At 42.1% G+C, this 20,491-nt stretch overlaps 1 protein-coding gene across 2 annotated transcripts in view; it reads right to left on the reverse strand.

The window, feature by feature from the left end:
• Nucleotides 1-10,029: 10,029 nt before the first annotated feature.
• The window catches only part of SLC13A4 (solute carrier family 13 member 4), a 38,060-nt gene continuing 27,598 nt past the window's right edge, over nt 10,030-20,491 (reverse strand). For both annotated transcript variants that reach the window (XM_073322025.1, XM_073322035.1), the window contains 5 exons: nt 17,992-18,089; nt 14,398-14,528; nt 12,916-13,077; nt 11,434-11,571; nt 10,030-10,419 (listed from right to left, as the gene is read on the reverse strand). In XM_073322025.1, the coding sequence (XP_073178126.1) occupies nt 10,282-10,419; nt 11,434-11,571; nt 12,916-13,077; nt 14,398-14,528; nt 17,992-18,089 (667 nt within the window). In that variant the 3' untranslated portion in view covers nt 10,030-10,281. The remainder of the gene's footprint in view (nt 10,420-11,433; nt 11,572-12,915; nt 13,078-14,397; nt 14,529-17,991; nt 18,090-20,491) is intronic.

Consider the following 20,491-nt stretch of genomic DNA (forward strand, 5'->3'; position numbering starts at 1 on the left):
TTTGCATTTCACATCTTTTTTTAGAAGTACATGTATAAACAAACAGACCCATCAGGTACCCCGATCAGTAACCCTGCAGCAACAACTATAACAAGAATTAATTAACGTCACAACACCTGTATAAGGTGAGGGGGGTGGAATTAGCCCCATTTTACAGATGGCAAACTGAGGGCAGAGAGAGAGATTAAAGCTAAAATTGTCAGAGGTCCCTTAAGTTTGGGCAGCCAACTTGAGACACACAAGGCTTTATTTTTCAGAGTATTTATCATTTTGTAGCCCTGTATAGGTTCAAAACAACTCAATTTGACTCTAGTTGCAGTTGGAGTGCTCAATACTTCTGCAAATTGGGCCCAGGTATTTCAGGTTGGACACCCAGTATATGTGGAACATACAATCAGTGACCTCTAGTTAAAAGTCTGATTCGAGTAACTTGCTCAGCATCACACAGGAACCCCATGGCATAGGCAAGGATAGAATCCAGTTTTCTAGGGCAGCATTCACCTAAAACCATCCTTTCTTTTCCTGCAATTCCCTGTCTGTCACTACACACCTTTCAACTATTGCAACAAATGATAGAGGGTTTCTGTGACCAGTAGCGACCTTCACTACAAAGCCCTTGTTCCTTAGCACCTATATACCCTCCAGCCCCCTCCCACTGCTCTCCACCTCAACAGCTCCTATACCCCCTCAGCTTTTCCCCACCATCCTTCAACTTCTGCAATTGCTCAGTGGTTTAAGCATTGGCCTGCTAAACCCAGTGTTGTGAGTTCAATCCTTGAGGGGGCCGTTTAGGGATCTGGGGCAAAAATTGGGGATTGGGCCTGCTTCAAGCCGGGGGGTTGGACTAGATGATCTCCTGAGGTCCCTTCCAACCCTAACCTTCTATGATTCTATGAATTGCCTTTTCTCCGCCTCACCCACTCCCCAACCCCCACATTCAAATCAGGGTGCCTTTCTCCTGTACCTCAGTGCCAGCAGGGGGAGCACAGAGAACAGGAGGAACAATTGCAGGGAAATTCCTGCTCAGCCTTGAATCCTGGGGCTGGAGCATGCTCAGAGCAGTCAGAAACTTATGAGTATTTAGCTGTCAAACTTACTCATCTGCAACTTTACAGAGGCTTATAACTTAACCAAATTTGTGCACATTTTCACAGGAGTGGCAAAAGGTACCTCCCTGACAAATTTCAAATCCAGGCTCCAAAAAACAGAGGTTCTACAGCAGGGATCGGCAACCTTTGGCACATGGCCTGTCAGGGAAATCCGCTGGCGGGCCAGGACAGTTTGTTTACCTGTAGCACCCGCAGGTTCGGCTGATCTCAGCTCCTACTGGCTGCGGTTAGCCGTTCCAGGCCACTGGCAGCCGTGGGAAGCGGCGGCCAGCACATCCCTCAGCCCAGGCTACTTCCCGCAGCCCCCATTGGCCTGGCACGGCGAACCACGGCCAGTGGGAGCTGCGATTGGACAAACCTGCGGACACGGCAGGTAAACAAACCATCCCAGCCCACCAGCAGATTTCCCTGAGGGGCCATGTGCCAAAGGTTGCCAATCCCTTTTCTACAGTTTCTCAGCCAAATAGTTGTGTGTGGTTTTTTGTTTTTTTGTTTTTTTTTAATAGGGCAAAACAATTCATTTCCTTTTAATCTCATTCTTGGAAATGGCCAAGCCATTTTAGCTGAAATTTTCCAGAAAAGTTGACTCTGACTCAAACACTTGGCATGGAAAATTTCAGACTGAAGAATGAAAGTTTTGACAAGGTTATAAACGACTGAAAACAGGATCTTATAGTACAACCTTAGTAATAGATGGAACCATCCCCACCTATAAAAATAAACAAAGTAGATATTAGACATTCCTACCAGCCATTTAAAATGGTAACACTATTTGTTGGTGATTACCCATAGGCATCATGGTAGAAGTGGGTCTGGAGAAGGAGAAATAGCATCACTGATGATAGGAACTCCCTTGGAAAACACAGCTATGCTTAACCACTATTGAGCGCACAAGATTCTTTGAGAGACTTGCACTGGGTGATTCAAAATCTATTCAAGTCAACCTTGCAGTCTGTACTCATGCACTTTCCCCCTAAGTATTGAGTTCAGAACTGGACCCATGCTGCCTACTTTTTTTAAAAAGCCCCTTTTGCAAATGTGATGGATTTGGTAATAAACAATCTGAGGGAAATTATTTTTCTTCCTTTCTGCAGAACTTTAGAGCCAAAATTTTGCCATACTGTACTTTAAACCACTCTGATTTCTTCAGTTACCACCTACAATTATTTGAACCATTATTGTAAATTTAGTTTTTTCCCCAAAGAGTATATTTTGTTCTTCCTGCACATCACACAAAGATGAGTAGGGAATGAGTATTTAAGGTTTCTCTATAATTTTTGACCCTAGGAGCTGCTTTAGCGTGAAAGGTGCAATTTATATCTCAAATGTTCATCTGATAATTCACAACTCATGTCAGGACATTTTCTATCAGCCTATGAAGCTTTTCAAATAGGGAGAACCAGGCATATCTGTGGTGCTATATAAACAATACAAAAGTATTAATAATAAGGGTTTAAGTTTTTAAGTATTCCACAAGGTTTGCAACACCTTGCATGATTAGCCCAAAATTACTTTTCTTTCACATGGAAAATTGGAGAGCTTGATTACATTTTAGAAGGCAATAATTCTTGAAATTTTTTCAAGTCCTATACAATAAATTGCATTAAACAGAGTTAGCCATAGGCTACACTACATTATACTGATGCATAACCCCCATTTACATCCGACTGGCAGAAATTCTATCTGGCATAAAGAGTGCATGCTGCACAGTGCCTGCAATGCATGCTACAGTAGGGTTCAGAATTGTTTTAGCCACAGAGGTGTTCTAGCAGGTTACGCACAGCTTAGACTAATGGAGAGTATCTTTGAGACATCATCCAGCAGCCGGTTTTCCATTGCACTCAGGAACCATGGCAGTGAGCATATGAACGATCTGGAGGTAAATAGCCGAATCGCCAACCAGAATCTACAACCTCCCTTCCTTGGCAAAAGCGCCGAGGATGAACTGGGGTGCACCTACCAGCTCCACTTTCTATGGCCGAATCCTTCATGGGGGCACAGCAATGGGAGAGAACAGAGCACAGCCTGTTTCAAAGTTTGGGGAAGGAAGATCTGGAGCGCTACCGCAGAGAGGCTACATTACAGATGTTTAAATAACAAAAATAGAGCCCTTGACCAACAAATACTAAATCACAGAATGCTTCAAACCAAAAAGCTGTAAATTTAGCTCAAGTTTAGCATTTCCTCTGACCCACATCTAACCCAACCACCTGCTACTAGAGTCACTGGGCTGGTTGTCTGTTGCCTGTTATAGCTACCCCAGCTATCCCAGAATACCTTGCTATGGAAAACTGCTGATGCAGCCTGCCCCACCCAATACACAGGTGCTCCTGTGTTGCTTCATGGGCCTCATTCAGGTCAGGCAGCGCCAAACTGAGATTCCTGCAGAATCCTCATTAATACAAATTAAGGAAAAAACTCCATATTCTGGTTGTTTCAATATCTTTCTGCTTAGGATCTCATTCCCTCTCCCCTTTCTGTTCTCTTCACTAACCCTTTTCTGCCCTGCCCCCAACAGACCTAAATGATGGAGGTCTTCATTCTAGTTAAAGAAGTCTGAACATGGTTTTCTGGGGGCCATCTTAGCACAACTTTGAGCACTGATGAATCTTGATGGGAGGCAATTCCTGCTGGCCTAATAGCAAAAGACCTTGTCTCTGTGTATTAAATGACATAATGTAAAATCCTGGCCCAAATGAAATCAATGGTAGCACTCTTATTGCTTTCTATGGGGACTTAGACTTCCCTCTCCTACCGCATTGTTAGTCACGTCTTCCAACAGGTTCATGTTGGCCTCTCCACATATGCTTTTTTTAGGGAGTACTGTGATATATTCTGTGCTGGCCTGGGGACAGCATGTTGCGTTGGTCGTGCCAACTTTGGATCACTATGGCCAAGACTCATAAAGGTACTTAGGCCCCTACCTCCCTTTGTGCTACTGGGTCTATACGGTTCAACTGTCCACGGCGCGCACACAAGACAAAGACACAAATCAGTGCAATATGTTCAGTGATGTGGGATTAATTTCATTAATATCAATTACTTTATGCAGAAATGACAAGGCCTAAACATATTTCTACAAAATGTAAATATCACTGCTGTGTGATGGCGTTAGAAACTGGTGCCTCATGCAATGAGGTAGGCAGTTAAACAGTGTAGAGAAATTCCCCTATACTGCTTTTTACGTCTTTCTCTGGGGGACTGAAAAAAACAGATATTTTGTTAAGTTTGTCCGTGGTGTCTGCTAACCTTTATGGATTCCCAAGAGGTGGATCCTATTTATTGAATGCGTAGCAATATAACAGATGTTATTCACTACTTCTCTTGACATATGCATTAAAATTTAAATGATCACCACAAACTGTCATGTTTGCTGCTTTGAAGAATAGAGAAAGTTGCAGAACTTATCCTCAGAACAGATGTTCCATGAAAACAGAACTGTGGTTTGTTTTTTCCCCTGTGTTGCAGAGTATTTGGGGGCCAGAAAAAGAAGTGATGGTATATAGCCATAACCACAGCACAAGCCTTCCTCCCTCCTGTCTCCCCTTGATTCATATTCCATCTTGTTACAGCCTTATATTCTTTTACTGGGTTTTAAGATTTCAGATGTCAGAATAACAGTCTTGAAGTTTGAGGTCAACTTAAGCTATTAATGCACAGAGCTGCATGTCCAATCACATCCTCACAAGCATGGTTCAAAGCTCATCGGTGCAGACTACCCCTAGAGCTGAGCAGTTTTCCAACCATTTGTCTTTCTACTAACATTACCCATAAATCTACCAACTAACACTGAATGTAGTGATGGTTATCTGTAGGAAATGATCAGCAGTCTGCTAGGAATAGGACTGAGGCCCACATCTTCAAAGGTATTTAGGCTCCTAACTTCAACTGATTTCAGTTAGAAGCTAGGAGACTACATTCCTTTGATGATCTAGGGTCTGAGTGCCAAATTCTCCCATGCTTGCTCCCACTGAGTCATGCCTTACTCTGAAAAACACAATGTTAAGATCTCTGGAGCTTCTTGCAGAGTAAGGTCAAGTGTGCGGAAGGATGGAAAAACTGACCTTTTGAAATCCACTCTTAAATTTTATGGTTTATAGTTTACAAGCCAGAGAGAAACATACAATTGTTGCACTAGTGTTAGCACAATTACAATTGCACAAAGGGATTTCGGCACTGAAAAAGAAAATATCACTCTATCTATCCATTATAGAGTGAAAATTTGCTCTCAGTGTAAATCCAGAGTAACACCGTTGACCTCAGTGACATTATTCAGGATTTACATCAATGTAATAAATTATATATTTGTCCTTAAAGGGGATTCTACTTAACCTTTTACTTGCATATAGGATTATAAAATGGTTTAGTAGACAGTATAGTACAGCTATCAGTTAATATGGCAGAGTGATTTTGGATAGAAAACCTGGCATTTTCTTGTTACATGTCAGACTGATACGGAACTTTTAGTAGGCTTGACTATATTTATGTGTGAAACACTCAAAGCATATGGAAATAAGCATATTTCTTTTCTGAAGAAAAGGCTTAATTTTTGGTTATTGGAAAAGAGAAATCTGAAGTTAAATGACAGTATGTTATAAAGATAAATAACTGTTTTAAAAGCCGTTTCCTCCCCCCTTTGTTCATTTATCAGGTTTAGTCTTACTTTTAGGGTATATCAGCACTGCAATTAGACACTCGCACTGGTCCGTGCCAGCTGATTCGGGCTTGTGGGGCTCGGGCTAAGGGGCTGTTTAACTGTGGTGTAGACATTCAAGCTCAGGCTGGAGCCTGAGCTCTGGGACCCTCTCATCTCATAGGGTCCTAAAGCCCAGGCTCCAGCCAAGCCTGATCATCTACACTGCAGTTAAACAGCCCCTTAGCTTGAGCCCTGTGAGCCTGAGTCAGCTGGCACTGGCCAACCACAGGGTTTTAATTGCACTGTAGACATGAGCAACATGTCCAAAGAGTTGCCACTCGGAGACCATTGTTGGAGAAATATGCCCCATTTGGCATACCAAAGCATAGACTATGGTCCAATTTCTGACCTAAGATATTTTCTCATGTCTCCCACTGAAACTAATAGCAGCCCTGCATATATATCTAAGGGCAGAATTGAGCCATTTGTGTTGCTTATTGTGAAAAAAAGTGCTTTTTCAGCATACCACATTTCTGTAAGCAGACAGATGTGCCAAATTAGCAAAATGTGGCAGTCTTGGCTGCCAATAGCTGAAGAGATCAACGTGCTGCATCCACTGATATGCTGGGAGAGGTTTTTGTGGAAACTCCTTGATTGAGTTCACCCTTCTCTAGATGTCTCTACATTAACCTTGTCAGGAATGACTTTTGAAAATACTTATGAAGAATTAAATTTTTGCTTTTGAAATGCATCAGATTACATCAAATACTTAGGAAACATATGTTATCCTGCTGGAGGGTGTTGGTGGCTGCTAACAAAAGTGTCTGGTCTACAGGCAATCACAGACCTTGTTGAAGCTGATGGGCATGCTAGCAACATTTCATTCAGGCTAAATGAGAGGGCAATTAAATGCCACTTGGTTTAGTGATAGCTGAAATAATAGAAGTCAGTGGCCAAGGCATGGACCAGCATGGCAAGGCCTAAATTGAAGTCAAACCAGGTGGCCCAAGGGGTTTTCTTGAAGACTGATTGCAAATGCTGGGACTGATGTGGTTGCAGCTGACTGTCTGAGTGTAGCAGGAACAAGAAAGTGAGCAGACAGTGAGAGAAGCAGTGTGAGCATGGCCCTGAGAGGAAGCCAAGAGAGCTGCTTTTGGGCATAGTACTGGCTGGAAAGGCAGATTTGGATTTCTGAGCAAGGAAACTGCCTTCTGTTGTGTGTTTCCACTGCGTTCAGGGAAACAGGGCTTTGTACCCCCTTTGTAATTAAACAATATTTCACCAAAGACCAGACATAATCATCAATCTCTCTTCCTAACAGTAACAACCAGCCAAGAGGCAATAATATCCTGAGGACCTGGACCCCTTTAAAATGTCTGAGCACCCATCTACCCTCATTTAAATGCATGCAGGTCAGCCATTGTGCTACTGTAGCCCCCTGCATGGATCAGCAGCTGGATTTGAACTCAAGATCTCCAGCGCAAACCTTCACCACTTGAGCTAAATGACTAAGACCATCATGGGGGGAAAAAGCTGGCAGCTATCCTCTACGTAATAGCTAAAGAGAGGGGATGTATAGCACATACTAAATAGTGTGTTACACTATACTATTGCTATATAGGACTCACTATATTTTTCAGGAACAAATTTCCACCAAGTACATTCAATATAAATTGTTTTGCCAAGTTGTGTTGCCTCTTTCTTTTGTCATGATTATAAAGGAGTGTTTTTGTTAAATGAGAAGGCAAATGGAGAGATTCCCCCTCCTTCAACACCCCTCTCTTCAAATACATATGCCCCTTATTATTAGGACCCTACCAAATTCACAGCCGTGAAAAACGCATCACGGACTATGCAATCTGGTCTTTTGTGTACTTTTACTCTATACTATACAGATTTTACAGGGGAGACCAGAGTCTCTCAAACTGGGGGTCCTGACCCAAAAGGGGTTTGCAGGGGGTTGCAAGGTTATTGTAGGGGGGCCATGGTATTGCCACCCTTACTTCCGCACTGCCTCAGAGCTGGGTGGCCAGAAAGTCACATCTGCTGGCCAGGCACCTAGGTCTGATGGCAGCACCGCCAGCAGCAGTGCCGAAGTAAGTGTGGCAACGGCTGACCGGAGAGTGGTGGGTGCTGGCTGAGGGCCCTGCTCTGAAGGCAGCAGCTCAGAAGTAAGGGTGGCAATACCGCACTCTGCCATCCTTACTTAGGGGCTAGCACTGCCTTCAGAGCTGGGCTCCTGGCTAGCAGCTGCTGCTCTCCAGCCGGCCAGCTCTGAAGGCAGCGACACTCCCAGCAGCAGCGCAGAAGTAAGGATGGCAATACCACCACCTCCCCCTACAATAACCTTGCGATGCCCCCATTACGTCCTTTTGGGCCAGGACCCCTACAATTACAACACCATGAAATTTCAGGTTTAAATAGCTGAAATCATGAAATGTATGATTTCTAAAATCCTATGACTGTGAAATTGACCAAAATCGATCGTGAATTTGGTAGGGTCTTACTTATTATATCAATTATATTACAGGAAACGACTTGTTAAAATGTAAACACTACACCAATGTTAACATCTACTTGGAAATGTGCCACTCTGAGCAGCACTTGGGTCACTGAGAGAAAAGTAGCCATGAGTCTCATTTATAGTCTTACAGAGCATTAGAACATGACACAGGGAATAATTTATTTTATTGACATCTTATTGATGCACTGTAGACAATTCACACTAACTGTGAGAGATGCTGGTTTCAAAGTGGGTAGCTTATTGAATGAGCTCTATAAAAACTGATTAAAGTACATAGATAGTGATTATGTGCAAGCCAATTTTCCTAATACACAGATCAAAGACTGACAGTAAATCAGTAATTACAAATACATTGCATAAGGGAAGCCTAGTGGGGATCATTGGGATCCAGTCAGTAATGCAGATCATCCACCTTTAGAAAGGTGAGAGAGACTGGCCCCTTGGGGTATAGTTACACTGCAATGTAAGCCCAGGGATATAAAACTCTAGTTCTCTTGAGCGTCTACACTCATTTGTAACCCCAGGTTAGGAATAATTGAACCCTGGAGCTCAAGCTGGGGCTCCAGAGTCTACACTGCATTATGTGGCCCCCGAGTCCAACCACCCATATCCCAGACTTCCTAGCACTCTCTCAAAATGTGGCTGCTCTAGGGTTGGAAAATGTGACCCTCCACCAAACTTGACTGTCCAGAGGACACAGAAAGTCAACCCATAGGATTGTAGAATATCTTTGGCTGACTGCCAGTGCACAAATCCCATGGGACTGTGAATACTCTGCAAAGAAGTAGGGCTTGAACCCTGGGTCCTGGCTTGTCTTAGACTTGGAACCTCCACCCCTGTGGGGTCCTGGGCCCCTAGGTCAGTGCAATTTGTGAGTAGATGGAAGGAGGGGTTAGGCTTGAGCCTGAGTCCAAAACCTGGGCTTATATTACAGGGCAGCCATATTCTTTGTGTGCCTCTGAGCTATTGTATCTTGAAGCTAGCTTAATTTGGAGCTCCTGTTCTCTGGGCTGCTAGAAAGTGGGTGAGTGGAATCTTGGCGTGAATGTGGTGATGTTGAGATTATGCCAGTGCCACAGCTCTTCAGCCCTTTCCCTTCTTACTCATGGAGCAGCATTGACTGTGATCTCGGATGAGGCTGTCCCTTCTCCATTTAGAGAACATGTGGCCTGGCCACCTAAGGCTTTGCTGGGAACGGCTTCCACTGTAGAGCTGCTAGAGAAAGCTCTCACCACACCAGTGAAATAAAAAGGAATGCAAGGCCTGACAAATACTTTCCAACTGAGATCTGGAGGAGGTTCTGAAGTTCCCGTTTCCAAAAGAGAGACCACAAGTACTGCAGTACATGAAGTTTCATGCTAGAACTGTGAAGAAACCTTCAGCCCCTTCCCCGATAGCCATGCCGAGGCCCCTTGTCCCTATCTGTGTAGTTGTTTCTTCCCTGCCATTCCTGGGGGTGCTACATATTTGCTATTCAGATTTCTCCCTACCTTCTGTCTCTGTCTAATTGGTCCTTCTGAAGCAGCCATGACTCAGAAAAAAATTTGCACTGAAAAGAATTAGGCTTAAAAAACCTTCAAGTTAGGAATAACATCACCTGTGGAAATCTGAACGATATCCATTATATTCTTGAGTTCTCTCCTTGAAATCATGTATCCTGTATTTCAAAGGGGATGGTTCTATGTAATTATTCTATAGCAAGAGGAAAGCTATAAGCAGGCTTCTCTTTTGGAATTATGGTATCTCAGGGTAAGCAGCAATAAATCAAAGCAAATCTGACTTTTTATTCTCATGTCGATTTTGAACATTGAAAAAGGCATGTAAATTTTCACTTTAGGAAATAAAGGGCAAGGTGTCTTTCATGGGAGACCTTTCTCTGGACTTGCTTCATGGTTTTACAGAGGGTACTGAATCTATATACACTCAAGTTTCTTCCTTTCTTTTATTTGTGCAGTTTAAGCTAAATATTTTGCCCAGGTCAGCTTTGGTTCTGCAAGTTTTGTCATTGCTGGTTATGACTGACCAGTTACATTGCTGACCATTGCCCAATCTGGAAATGTATCCAGTTGGAAGAGGCTAATTCCCCAAGTGTTGATCGCCACCATGACAACCACTAGACCAATCAGATTTACACCCAAGCCAGCTTTCACCTATGGAAAAAAAAAAGTACAATCAATGTCAAACTGATTAGAAAGCATTAATTAATAAATACAGAAGGTGGTAGGGTGCACGGTGGAGAACAGTCAATTCCCTAACTCTCCCTGTTGCATAAAGAACAAAGTAAATTTGCTGACTACTCTGGCAGAAAAAGCCCAATGAATAGTTGTGTGTATATTAGTGGGAAAAATGCAGGTGACATCGTCAAAGGTGCATGATAAATGCAATTCATCACATGACTACAATTTGTCACATGGACATCTCCATATATTTATACCACACATGCCAGGTGATAGCTATAGATTAATTGTAGGTCTATGATAAATCTCATTTGTCAGACCTTCCGCACTTGTACTCTGCTCACAAAGGTTATGTCTACACTAGACCTGAACGGTGTAAATTCCGGCTCAAGAATACATGTTAGCATGCTGAAGATAGAGTGTGGCCACGGCAGCACATGTGGCGGAAGGGACTAATTGCCTCAGATATATATCTAAGGTTTCAGACAGGTACAAACTCGAGGCAGCTAGCCCCTCCCACCCCTTGTGCCATTGAAGTTATATCCTATTTTTAGTGTATTAGCTCAATCAGAGCTAGCTCAGGTACAACTCCTCGAGCTGGAATATACATAGAACCATAGAACTGGAAGGGAACTCAAGAGGTCATCTAGCCTAGCCCCCTTCACTCCATCTCCAACTGTAGACATATCCTAAACTCCCTTCTCCAGGACTGCTATTGTAGTTGTATTACGGGATAATTAGCGGGATCCTGTACTGTTATTCTCTGATGTTTCACAAGCATTATATTCATTTTAAAAAACAGAGCACACCCATGCACACCTCCTGCCGCCGCTGTTCTTAAAATGACAGTTACTGTGAAATTGTTGCAGTGCTGACCTGTGTGACTTTACATTAACTTGGATCCTGTGATTATTTCCAGATCCCATATATGATGATGAGTTCAGTTTGCATTAAGCTTGGGACAATGTGACTGTTCTCAAGACTTACCATGTCTTTGATCTGGCAGTGCCCATAATTGAAGACAATGGCATTTGGGGGGTTGCCCACTGGCAGCATCACCGCAAAGGAAATACACATTGTTACAGGAATCAGGGTGTATAAAGGGTTGATATGCAAGGTTTCCGACTGCAAAGAGAGAGGTTGGGTGGGAAAGAGAAGTTTCACATTGCCTTCAAGTTGTAGGCTATAATTACAGATAAAAGATGCCTGTCTGCTTCCCTCCACCCCAAGATCTAGAATTATTAGCATACCCTCCATTCCCTAAATTCTAAGACCTAACTTACTTCCCCCCTCCATTACCCTTCTGCACTGCAGGAGGGCTGTACTCCATGTTGCTCCTTCTGGATCTAATGAGTGCAGTTCCAAACTTCATCCAGAGGAGGCCACTCTAGCCTGAAAGGATGAGCTCCCTTCCCCCAGCAGTCAAGCATGTTGCTTCCATAAATCCCGTAGCACTCTGGGTCTGGGGAACAAGGTACTGGGCTTTTGGTCTGAATTCACATTACTAGGGTGACCAGATAGCAAGTGTAAAAAATCAGGACAGAGAGTGGGGAGTAATAGGCGCCTCTGTAAGACAAGGCCCTGAATATCAGCACTGTCCCTATAAAATGGGGATGTCTGGTCAACCTACACATGGCATTTCACTGTGTAGATCGCTAGGACTAATCCTTAAAATGGCTTTTATGGAGAAACTTGTGAAAATATCTAGCATTTACTTTTCAGACAATTTCACAGGTTATGTCCCTTGTGAAAAGAGCTTCTCATTACATAAAAAGCAAAAACCAAGGCAGGTTTCTGTAATTGCTATAAAAATAATAGTTTATATATATACTAATATAGGATATAATTAGTATCTCTTCCCCCCAACCCCCAACTCTGCCAGTGACACTAGCTTCCATGCCCACAATGTCTTCCTCTCTCACAAGTGTCTCTGTTCATTCTTCCATGCTGTCCTTATGCTTGGCCTGACAACCTGTTCACCAAGCTCCCTCCCACCCCTCAGTTAAATCCCCTATGAAACTCAATTCTGATGTTTCTGCTACAAAAAACAAAGAGGAGGACTGTTAACTAATGAACTTTAAATATAAAATACAATAAAAAAACCTCAAGATGTATACATGCTTTCCTGAGTAGTCATGTGATCGTATTATTGTCAATCTTGTCCTTCCTTTTCTCATCTCTCTTCCCCCTTTTCTGTTACAGTTAAACTCTATGGCGGGCAGGACTATGTTTTTACTTGTTTTGAGAACTGCTGAGCACATTTCTGGGTGTTCAGAAATATACTGCACTCAGGCCTGTTGGCTGCCCATGCTTATTATTGCTTCTTTAAAAGAAAGAGCAAAGCAATGGCATCCAAAATGAAGCAGAGTTCTATCCTGGTTCACAGCACTAATAGCCTAAAATCTCAAGATATTCCATGAAGCCTAACAGGAAAAAAAAACAGCATAAAATCCCATTGTTTTTACTCACCATACTGCATAAAATAGGCAGAAAGATAGTTATGGTTGCTGGGTTACTAACAAACTCTGTTACCATGGACACCAAGATGCAAGCCAGCAGAGTGACAGCCCAGTAGGGAAGGCTGCTCAAGGACAACATCTGGCGGCCAATCCATGTCGAAAGGCCAGAGGTCTGGCAGAAACATACAATAATGAGAGAATAGCAGGATACAAGTTATGTTTCCAAACCAAATCCTTGTATCTGAGAGAGTTTGCAATGGAGTATCCCATTGGCAAAGAACTTTAGCTCAGTAAATTGGGCAGTCCCCTATTTAGTAGCCTACGTTCAATAAATTAGTGTTTTCCATCCAATTCCTAATACAGTAGGACCGCAGAGTTACAAACACCTCAGGAATGGAGGTTGTTCGTAACTCTGAACTGTCCGTAATTCTGAACAAAAGGTCATGGTTGCTCTTCCAAAATTTTACAGCTGAACATTGACTTATTCACCGTTGAAACTTTACTATGTAGAAGAAGAATGCTGCTTTTAACCATCTTAATTTAAGTGAAACTAGCACAGAAACAATTTCCTTATCTTGTGAAATCTTTTTTTTTAAACTTTCCCTTTATTTTTTAGTAATTTACATTTAACACAGTACTCCACTGTTTCCCTCCCACCACACTTTTTTTTTTTTTTTTTGGTCTCTGCTGCTGCCTGATTGTGTACTTCCAGTTTCAAATTAGGTGTGTGGTTGACTGGTCAGTTCATAACTCTGGTGTTCATAACCTTAAAGTTCTACTGTAACTTGGGGTTCATAAAATAAAATCACCTCATTTGGCACTAAATGGCATTACTAGTTGTTTAGCAGAGAAACCAAAACTGACTGGACAGAAAGACTGTACTTCCTCCTCACTTGTAAGGTTGTCCTTCCAGGTTAGAACTGAGGCACACTGAATGGGTGGGGGAAAATTTATAGGACCATGTCTAAATATATGTTTTTACAGCACTTAGTACAATGGGATCCCAACCCAGATTGGGGCCTGTGGATGCTACTATAAAAATAATGGTAATGCCATTTCAAGTGCTGTAGTTCTGCAAATCAAGGACCTCAGTTCCTAGGGTAGCTAATTTAATTTGATTCACTCATACTCATTTCATTTTAATCCCTGCCATCACCAAAACCAATCCATACTCACATTTGGGTATGAATTGCTGAAGCAGTGTTTTCAATGGTAACTCTGGAACAAAGTAGCTGACTTGTTTTTGTGACTTGTTTGCTACTTTCCAGTCATCATGAAAGAGATTGCATACCAAGTTCCTGAACTGTGCTAGATGACCAACTTTCAGAAGAGCATCCCGGAGATTTAGGTGACATACCCTTTTGAAAGTGTCATAGTAATTTTGTTACCAGAATTGTCAGAATACCACAGGTTAATATAAAGGTGGAGGCTTGTAAGTATTTTAGATATTCAAATTCTCAATGAGAGAAAAATGGAAAATCTAACTCAATACCTTGCATCCAGCCGCTAGAGCATAACCTCCTCCAACCAGCACTACAATCTCCCAAGGCATGGTCTTCTGGAAGTCCTTCCATGTAATTATTGGCTCCATTGAGTTAATATCTCTAGCATTTTCACTATCTCCTGTGTCAAAGCAAAATAAAGGTACATGGCTAATGCTAAACTGGCCATTTCCCTAAGATATGGAGCATTCTGCACTGACCTCTGACTTTGTGACCTCTAGGTTGGATTGCTGTAATGCACGCTCTGTAGGGCTACCTTTTGAAGACCATTTGTAGGATAAAGCTAGTGCAGAATGCAGCTGCCAACTTCCTTGGTGGTTTCAGCCTCAGGAAGCATAGTACTTACATTCTCTGAAGGCTGAACTGGCTTCCTATTGGCTTCTGGGGTTGACATTGATGGTTATATGGCCCTATGGTTTAGGTAATGCGTTTATGCTGTTTAGGAAAGACAGAAATAAAGGCAGAGGTGGTGGAGTAGCACTGTATATCAATGATGAGGTAGACTGTAAAGAAATAAGAAGTGATGGAATGGATAAGGCAGAGTCTGTCTGGGCAAAAATCATATTGGGGAAGAAATCTACTAGAGTCTCCCCTGGGATAGTGCTTGGGGTGTGCTATAGACCGCCGGGATCCGATCTGCATATGGATAGAGACCTCTTTAATGTTTTTAAAGAAGTAAAAACTAATGGGAATTCTGTGATCATGGGAGATTTTAACTTCCCAGATATAGACTGGAGAACAAGTGCTAGTAATAATAATAGGGCTCAGATTTTCCTGGATACGATAGCTGATGGATTCCTTCACCAAGCAGTTGCTGAACCAACTAGAGGGGATGCCATTTTAGATTTGGTTTTGATGAGCAGTGAGGACCTCATAGAAGAAATGGTTGTAGGGGACAACCTTGGTTCGAGTAATCATGAGCTAATTCAGTTCAAACTAAATGGATAAACAAAAATAGATCTGTGACTAGGGTTTTTGATTTCAAAAAGGCTAACTTAAAAAAATCAAGGAAATTAGTTAGGGAAGTGGATTGGACTGGAAAACTTGTGGATCTAGAGGCGGAGGCAGCCTGGAATTACTTCAAGTCAAAGTTGCAGAAACTATCAGAAGCCTGTATCCAAAGAAAGGGGGAAAAATTCATAGGCAGGAGTTGTAGACCAAGCTGGATGAGCAAGTTCCACATGGAGAATTATTAGCTAAATTGAAAAAGATGGGGATCAATATGAAAATTGAAAGGTGGATAAGGAACTGGTTAAAGGGGAGACTACAGCGGGTCACACTGAAAGGTGAACTGTCAGGCTGGAAGGAAGTTACTAGTGGAGTTCCTCAAGGATTGGTTTTGGGACCAATGTTATTTAATCTTTTTATTACTGACCTTGGCACAAAAAGCGGGAATGTGCTAATAAAGTTTGTGGATGACACAAAGCTGGGAGGTATTGCCAATACAGAGAAGGACCGGGATATCATACAGGAAGATTTCAGAGTTGCAGCCGTGTTAATCTGTATCCGCAAAAAGAAAAGGAGTACTTGTGGCACCTTAGAGACTAACGAATTTACAGGAAGATGTGGATGACCTTGTAAACTGGAGTAATAGTAATAGGATGAAATTTAATAGTGAAAAGTGCAAGGGCATGCATTTAGGGATTAATAACAAGAATTTCTGTTATAAACTGGGGACGCATCACTTGGAAGTAACAGAGAAGGAGAAGGACTTCAGAGTATTGGTTGATCACAGGATGACTATGAGCCGCCAATGTGATATGGCCGTGATAAAAGCTAATGCAGTCTTGGGATGCATCAAGCGAGGTATTTCCAGTAGAGATAAGGAGGTGTTAGTATCGTTATACAAGGCATTGGTGAGACCTCATCTGGAATATTGAGTGCAGTTCTGGTCTCCCATGTTTAAGAAGGATGAATTCAAACTGGAACAGGTACAGAGAAGGGCTAATAGGATGATCCAAGGAATGGAAAACCTGTCTTATGAAAGGAGACTCAAAGAGTTTGGATTGTTTAGCCTAACCAAAAGGAGGCTGAGAGTAGATATGATTACTATCTATAAATATATCAGAGGGATAAATACCGGAGAGGGAGAGGAATTATTTAAGCTCAGTACCAATGTGGACACAAGAACAAATGGATATAAACTGGCCATCGGGAAGTTTAGACTTGAAATTAGATGAAGGTTTCTAACCATCAGAGGACTGAACTTCTGGAATAGCCTTCCAAGGGAAGCAGTGGGGGCAAAAGACCTATCTGCGTTCAAGACTAAGCTTGATAAATTTATGGAGGAGATGATATGATGGGATAGCCTAATTTTGGCAATTAATTGTTCTTCGACTATTGGCAGTAGATATGCCCAATGGCCTGTGATGGGATGTTAGATGGGGTGGGATCTAAGTTACTACAGAGAATTCTTTCCTGGGTGTCTGGCTGGTGTGTCTTGCCCACATGCTCAGAGTTTAGCTGATCGCCATATTTGGGGTTGGGAAGGAATTTTCTTCCAGGGCAGATTGGCAGAAGCCATGGGGGGAAATTTCGCCTTTCTCTGCAGCGTAGGGCACGGGTCACTTGCTGGAGGATTCTCTGCACCTTAAAGTCTTTAAAACACGATTTGAGGACTTCAATAGCTCAGACATAGGTGAGAGGTTTTTCGCAGGAGTGGGTGGGTGAGATTCTGTGGCCTGCGTTGTGCAGGAGGTCAGACTAGATGATCATAATGGTCCCTTCTAACCTTCAGATCTATGGTTCTATGATTCTATGATTTGAGAAGTATGTCTATGTGTGTATTTGAGACGTGTCTGTGTTGTCCTTGACTTGAATGTCTGAGGTCTGGTGGTTGGACATGCTCAGAAGAGGGTCTTCACTTCTAGAATTCATTTCTCCTGGCCCAACAGAGCCCAAGTATGTTTAATATCAGGACAATATACAAGGCCCATCTATTTGCTCAGTCTTTTCCTGAGGGTAGTTTTTGCTTTTAGAGGTCTGAGTTTTTTGTTGAATTTGACTTATTATTAATTCATTTTTTTTCTAAATGCTGTATATATCTGTAGGGCAATCTGCCATGTAAAAATACACACATACATACAATTTCTAATAAATATATGGAAGCAAATGTCAAGGGACCATGTCTTCATATGTTTGTACAATGCTTAGCACAAAGGGGGCCTCATCCTGACTGAGGCCTCTGGGTGTTACTAAGACGTAAACATTAAATAATAATAATCACTATCGAGAAGACTATGTTAACAGTAATGTTAACATAAAATGGATCAGCCTCTATCTACATTATCAGATTGCAGTGGTAGTACATTGGAGACTTTTTTTTCTTTTTTTGTGCCAAGCAGTTCCCCAATTCTTCTAAACCTGAAATATGGCAAGGATTGAGTTCTTTACAAGTTCTAATTTCCATCCACTATTGCAACACTCAACAGCAATATTAAAGACTGTGGTTCTCAACCTTTGCCGCACCATGATCCTATGTTATAAGTTTGGGGACCTTAATGTAGCCATAAAATAAGAGGATGGGGATCACAACCTCCTGTCAAAAAGTGTGTCAAGTTTCATTCTAGATGACTCCTTCTTACCTTTATCCCTCTTTCCAAAGCATGGTTTCTTTGCTGGAATCAGGAACATGAGAAAACCAAGGAAGACAGAGACAGTAGCATCAGTCCGGTAGCCTTTCCTTGGAAAGAAACATTGTGATTATAGCAATCCTATACTAAAAGTGTGCTGTAGTGAAGTGTGTGTGCAAAACCCCATGTTCTCAACAACATGCATGGGGAACTGAGGGAGCTGAGCATGCTACTCAAGCTTTCTCTTTTCTTTTCTTTTTTTTGATTTCAGAGTAACAGCCGTGTTAGTCTGTATTCGCAAAAAGAAAAGGAGTACTTGTGGCACCTTAGAGACTAACCAATGTATTTGAGCATAAGCTTTCATGAGCTACAGCTCACTTCATCGGATGCATACTGTGGAAACTGTAGAAGACATTATATACACAGAGAACATGAAACAATACCTCCTCCCACCCCACTCTCCTGCTGGTAATAGCATATCTAAAGTGATCACTCTCCTTACAATGTGTATGATAATCAAGTTGGGCCATTTCCAGCACAAATCCAGGTTTTCTCACCCTCTGACCCCCCCACACAAACTCACTCTCCTGCTGGTAATAGCCCATCCAAAGTGACCACTCTCTTTACAATGTGTATGATAATCAAGGTGGGCCATTTCCAGCACAAATCCAGGTTTTCTCACCCCCCCCACCTTTTTCCAAAAACTACACACACAAACTCACTCCTGCTGGTAATAGCTTATCCAAAGTGACCACTCTCCTTACAATGTGTATGAAAATCAAGGTGGGCCATTTCCAGCACAAATCCAGGTTTTCTCACCCCTCACAAAACACACACACAAACTCACTCTCCTGCTGGTAACAGCCCATCCAAAGTGACCATTCTCCCTACAATGTGCACGATAATCAAGGTGGGTCATTTCCAGCACAAATCCAAGTCTTCTCAACCCCCCCCCCCCCACACACACACAAACTCACTCTCCTGCTGGTAATAGCTCATCCAAACTGACCACTCTCCTTACAATGTGTATGATAATCAAGGTGGGCCATTTCCAGCATAAATCCAAGTTTAACCAGAATGTCGGGGGGGGGGGGGTAGGAAAAAACAAGGAGAAATAGAGTGGGGTGGGAGGAGGTATTGTTTCATGGTCTCTGTGTATATAATGTCTTCTGCAGTTTCCACAGTATGCATCCGATGAAGTGAGCTGTAGCTCACGAAAACTCATGCTCAAATAAATTGGTTAGTCTCTAAGGTGCCACGAATACTCCTTTTCTTTTTTTTTTTTGTTATTGGGTTTGGTGTACCTTTCCTCCACACATCATGCCATACATTTATTCTATATATTATAGAGGGAAATACTTTCAGCATAAAATCATTTCAGCTCCTTCCAGCACCAACACAAATACAAGAATGTGATGTACTTGTATTGCTCTATAACAGTGCCATCCAAACGTTGCTTAACTGACAACCACTTTAACATTTTGTCAGTAACATAATGGCTACACTGGGTGGGAACCTCAGCTGATGTAAATCAATGTAGCTCACTGAAGTGAATAATCCATGACGATTTAGATGTAAATCCATGGGAAGTTGTTAGAGATTTACAGTCACAAACCCATGTGCTTGCACTTTTCATGTGTGGAAACATATCAGTGCACATGCATAGAGCTCTGCAAATCCATGGATATCTGCAGATATCCTGATCCGCTGATGCAGATATCCATGGATCATGTTTGCAGATTGGATGCAGATACAGATTTTGTATCCACGCAGGGCTCTACACATGCAATTTTGCAAATGCTGAAAACTTAGTAGATGTCCTTTAGAAAATCTACCCCAAAATGTGAAGGGAATAAATTGGTGTTTTCCCTGGACTTGAGCATCTGTGTGCCAGCTAAATGTAATAATTTTTCAAGAATTATTAGTATTCTAATGACTAATAATGGTCCCTTCAAGTCTTAAAGTCTCTGAATCTACTCAATAGATTTGTTCAGGATTTAAATGCTGAATCCTCTGTAGCATTCCTGGTAAAACTGAGGGTGACAGAAAGAGGTATGTTTACTAGAACCAAGTGTCAGTAAACAAATTTTGGGAGAAAATCCAACTGTTTCTCTGCATGGATGAACTAGAGAATGATGATGACTTTAAAAACAGTCTGCAGGTTATCTGATGCTCCCTGTGCTAATATCCAAAACCAAGCCCCAAACACCAAAACTGTGAACTATAACAACAATCAAACCTAGCAGCAAACATGCTTTTTGGGACTTCTTTATAGTAAAATTGTTTTTTTAAAAGATTTGTTTGATTCTGACTTCAGAATTTGGCTCTTCCATTTTTTCTACTAGGAACAAGTTTCTCATGTTGTTTCTCATAGTCTAATGGAGTCGCCCTGCCACCTGGAGAAACAGGGGGACACTGTTTTGGTTGTGTGCACAGGTACAGTTAAAATAGTGAACACCCTCAGTTTTGGATTAAGATTCTATATGGTCCAGCTTTGATCAAAATGGCTACT

Source organism: Lepidochelys kempii, chromosome 1 (genome assembly GCF_965140265.1).
Source record: "Lepidochelys kempii isolate rLepKem1 chromosome 1, rLepKem1.hap2, whole genome shotgun sequence".
Lineage (NCBI taxonomy): Eukaryota > Metazoa > Chordata > Testudines > Cheloniidae > Lepidochelys > Lepidochelys kempii.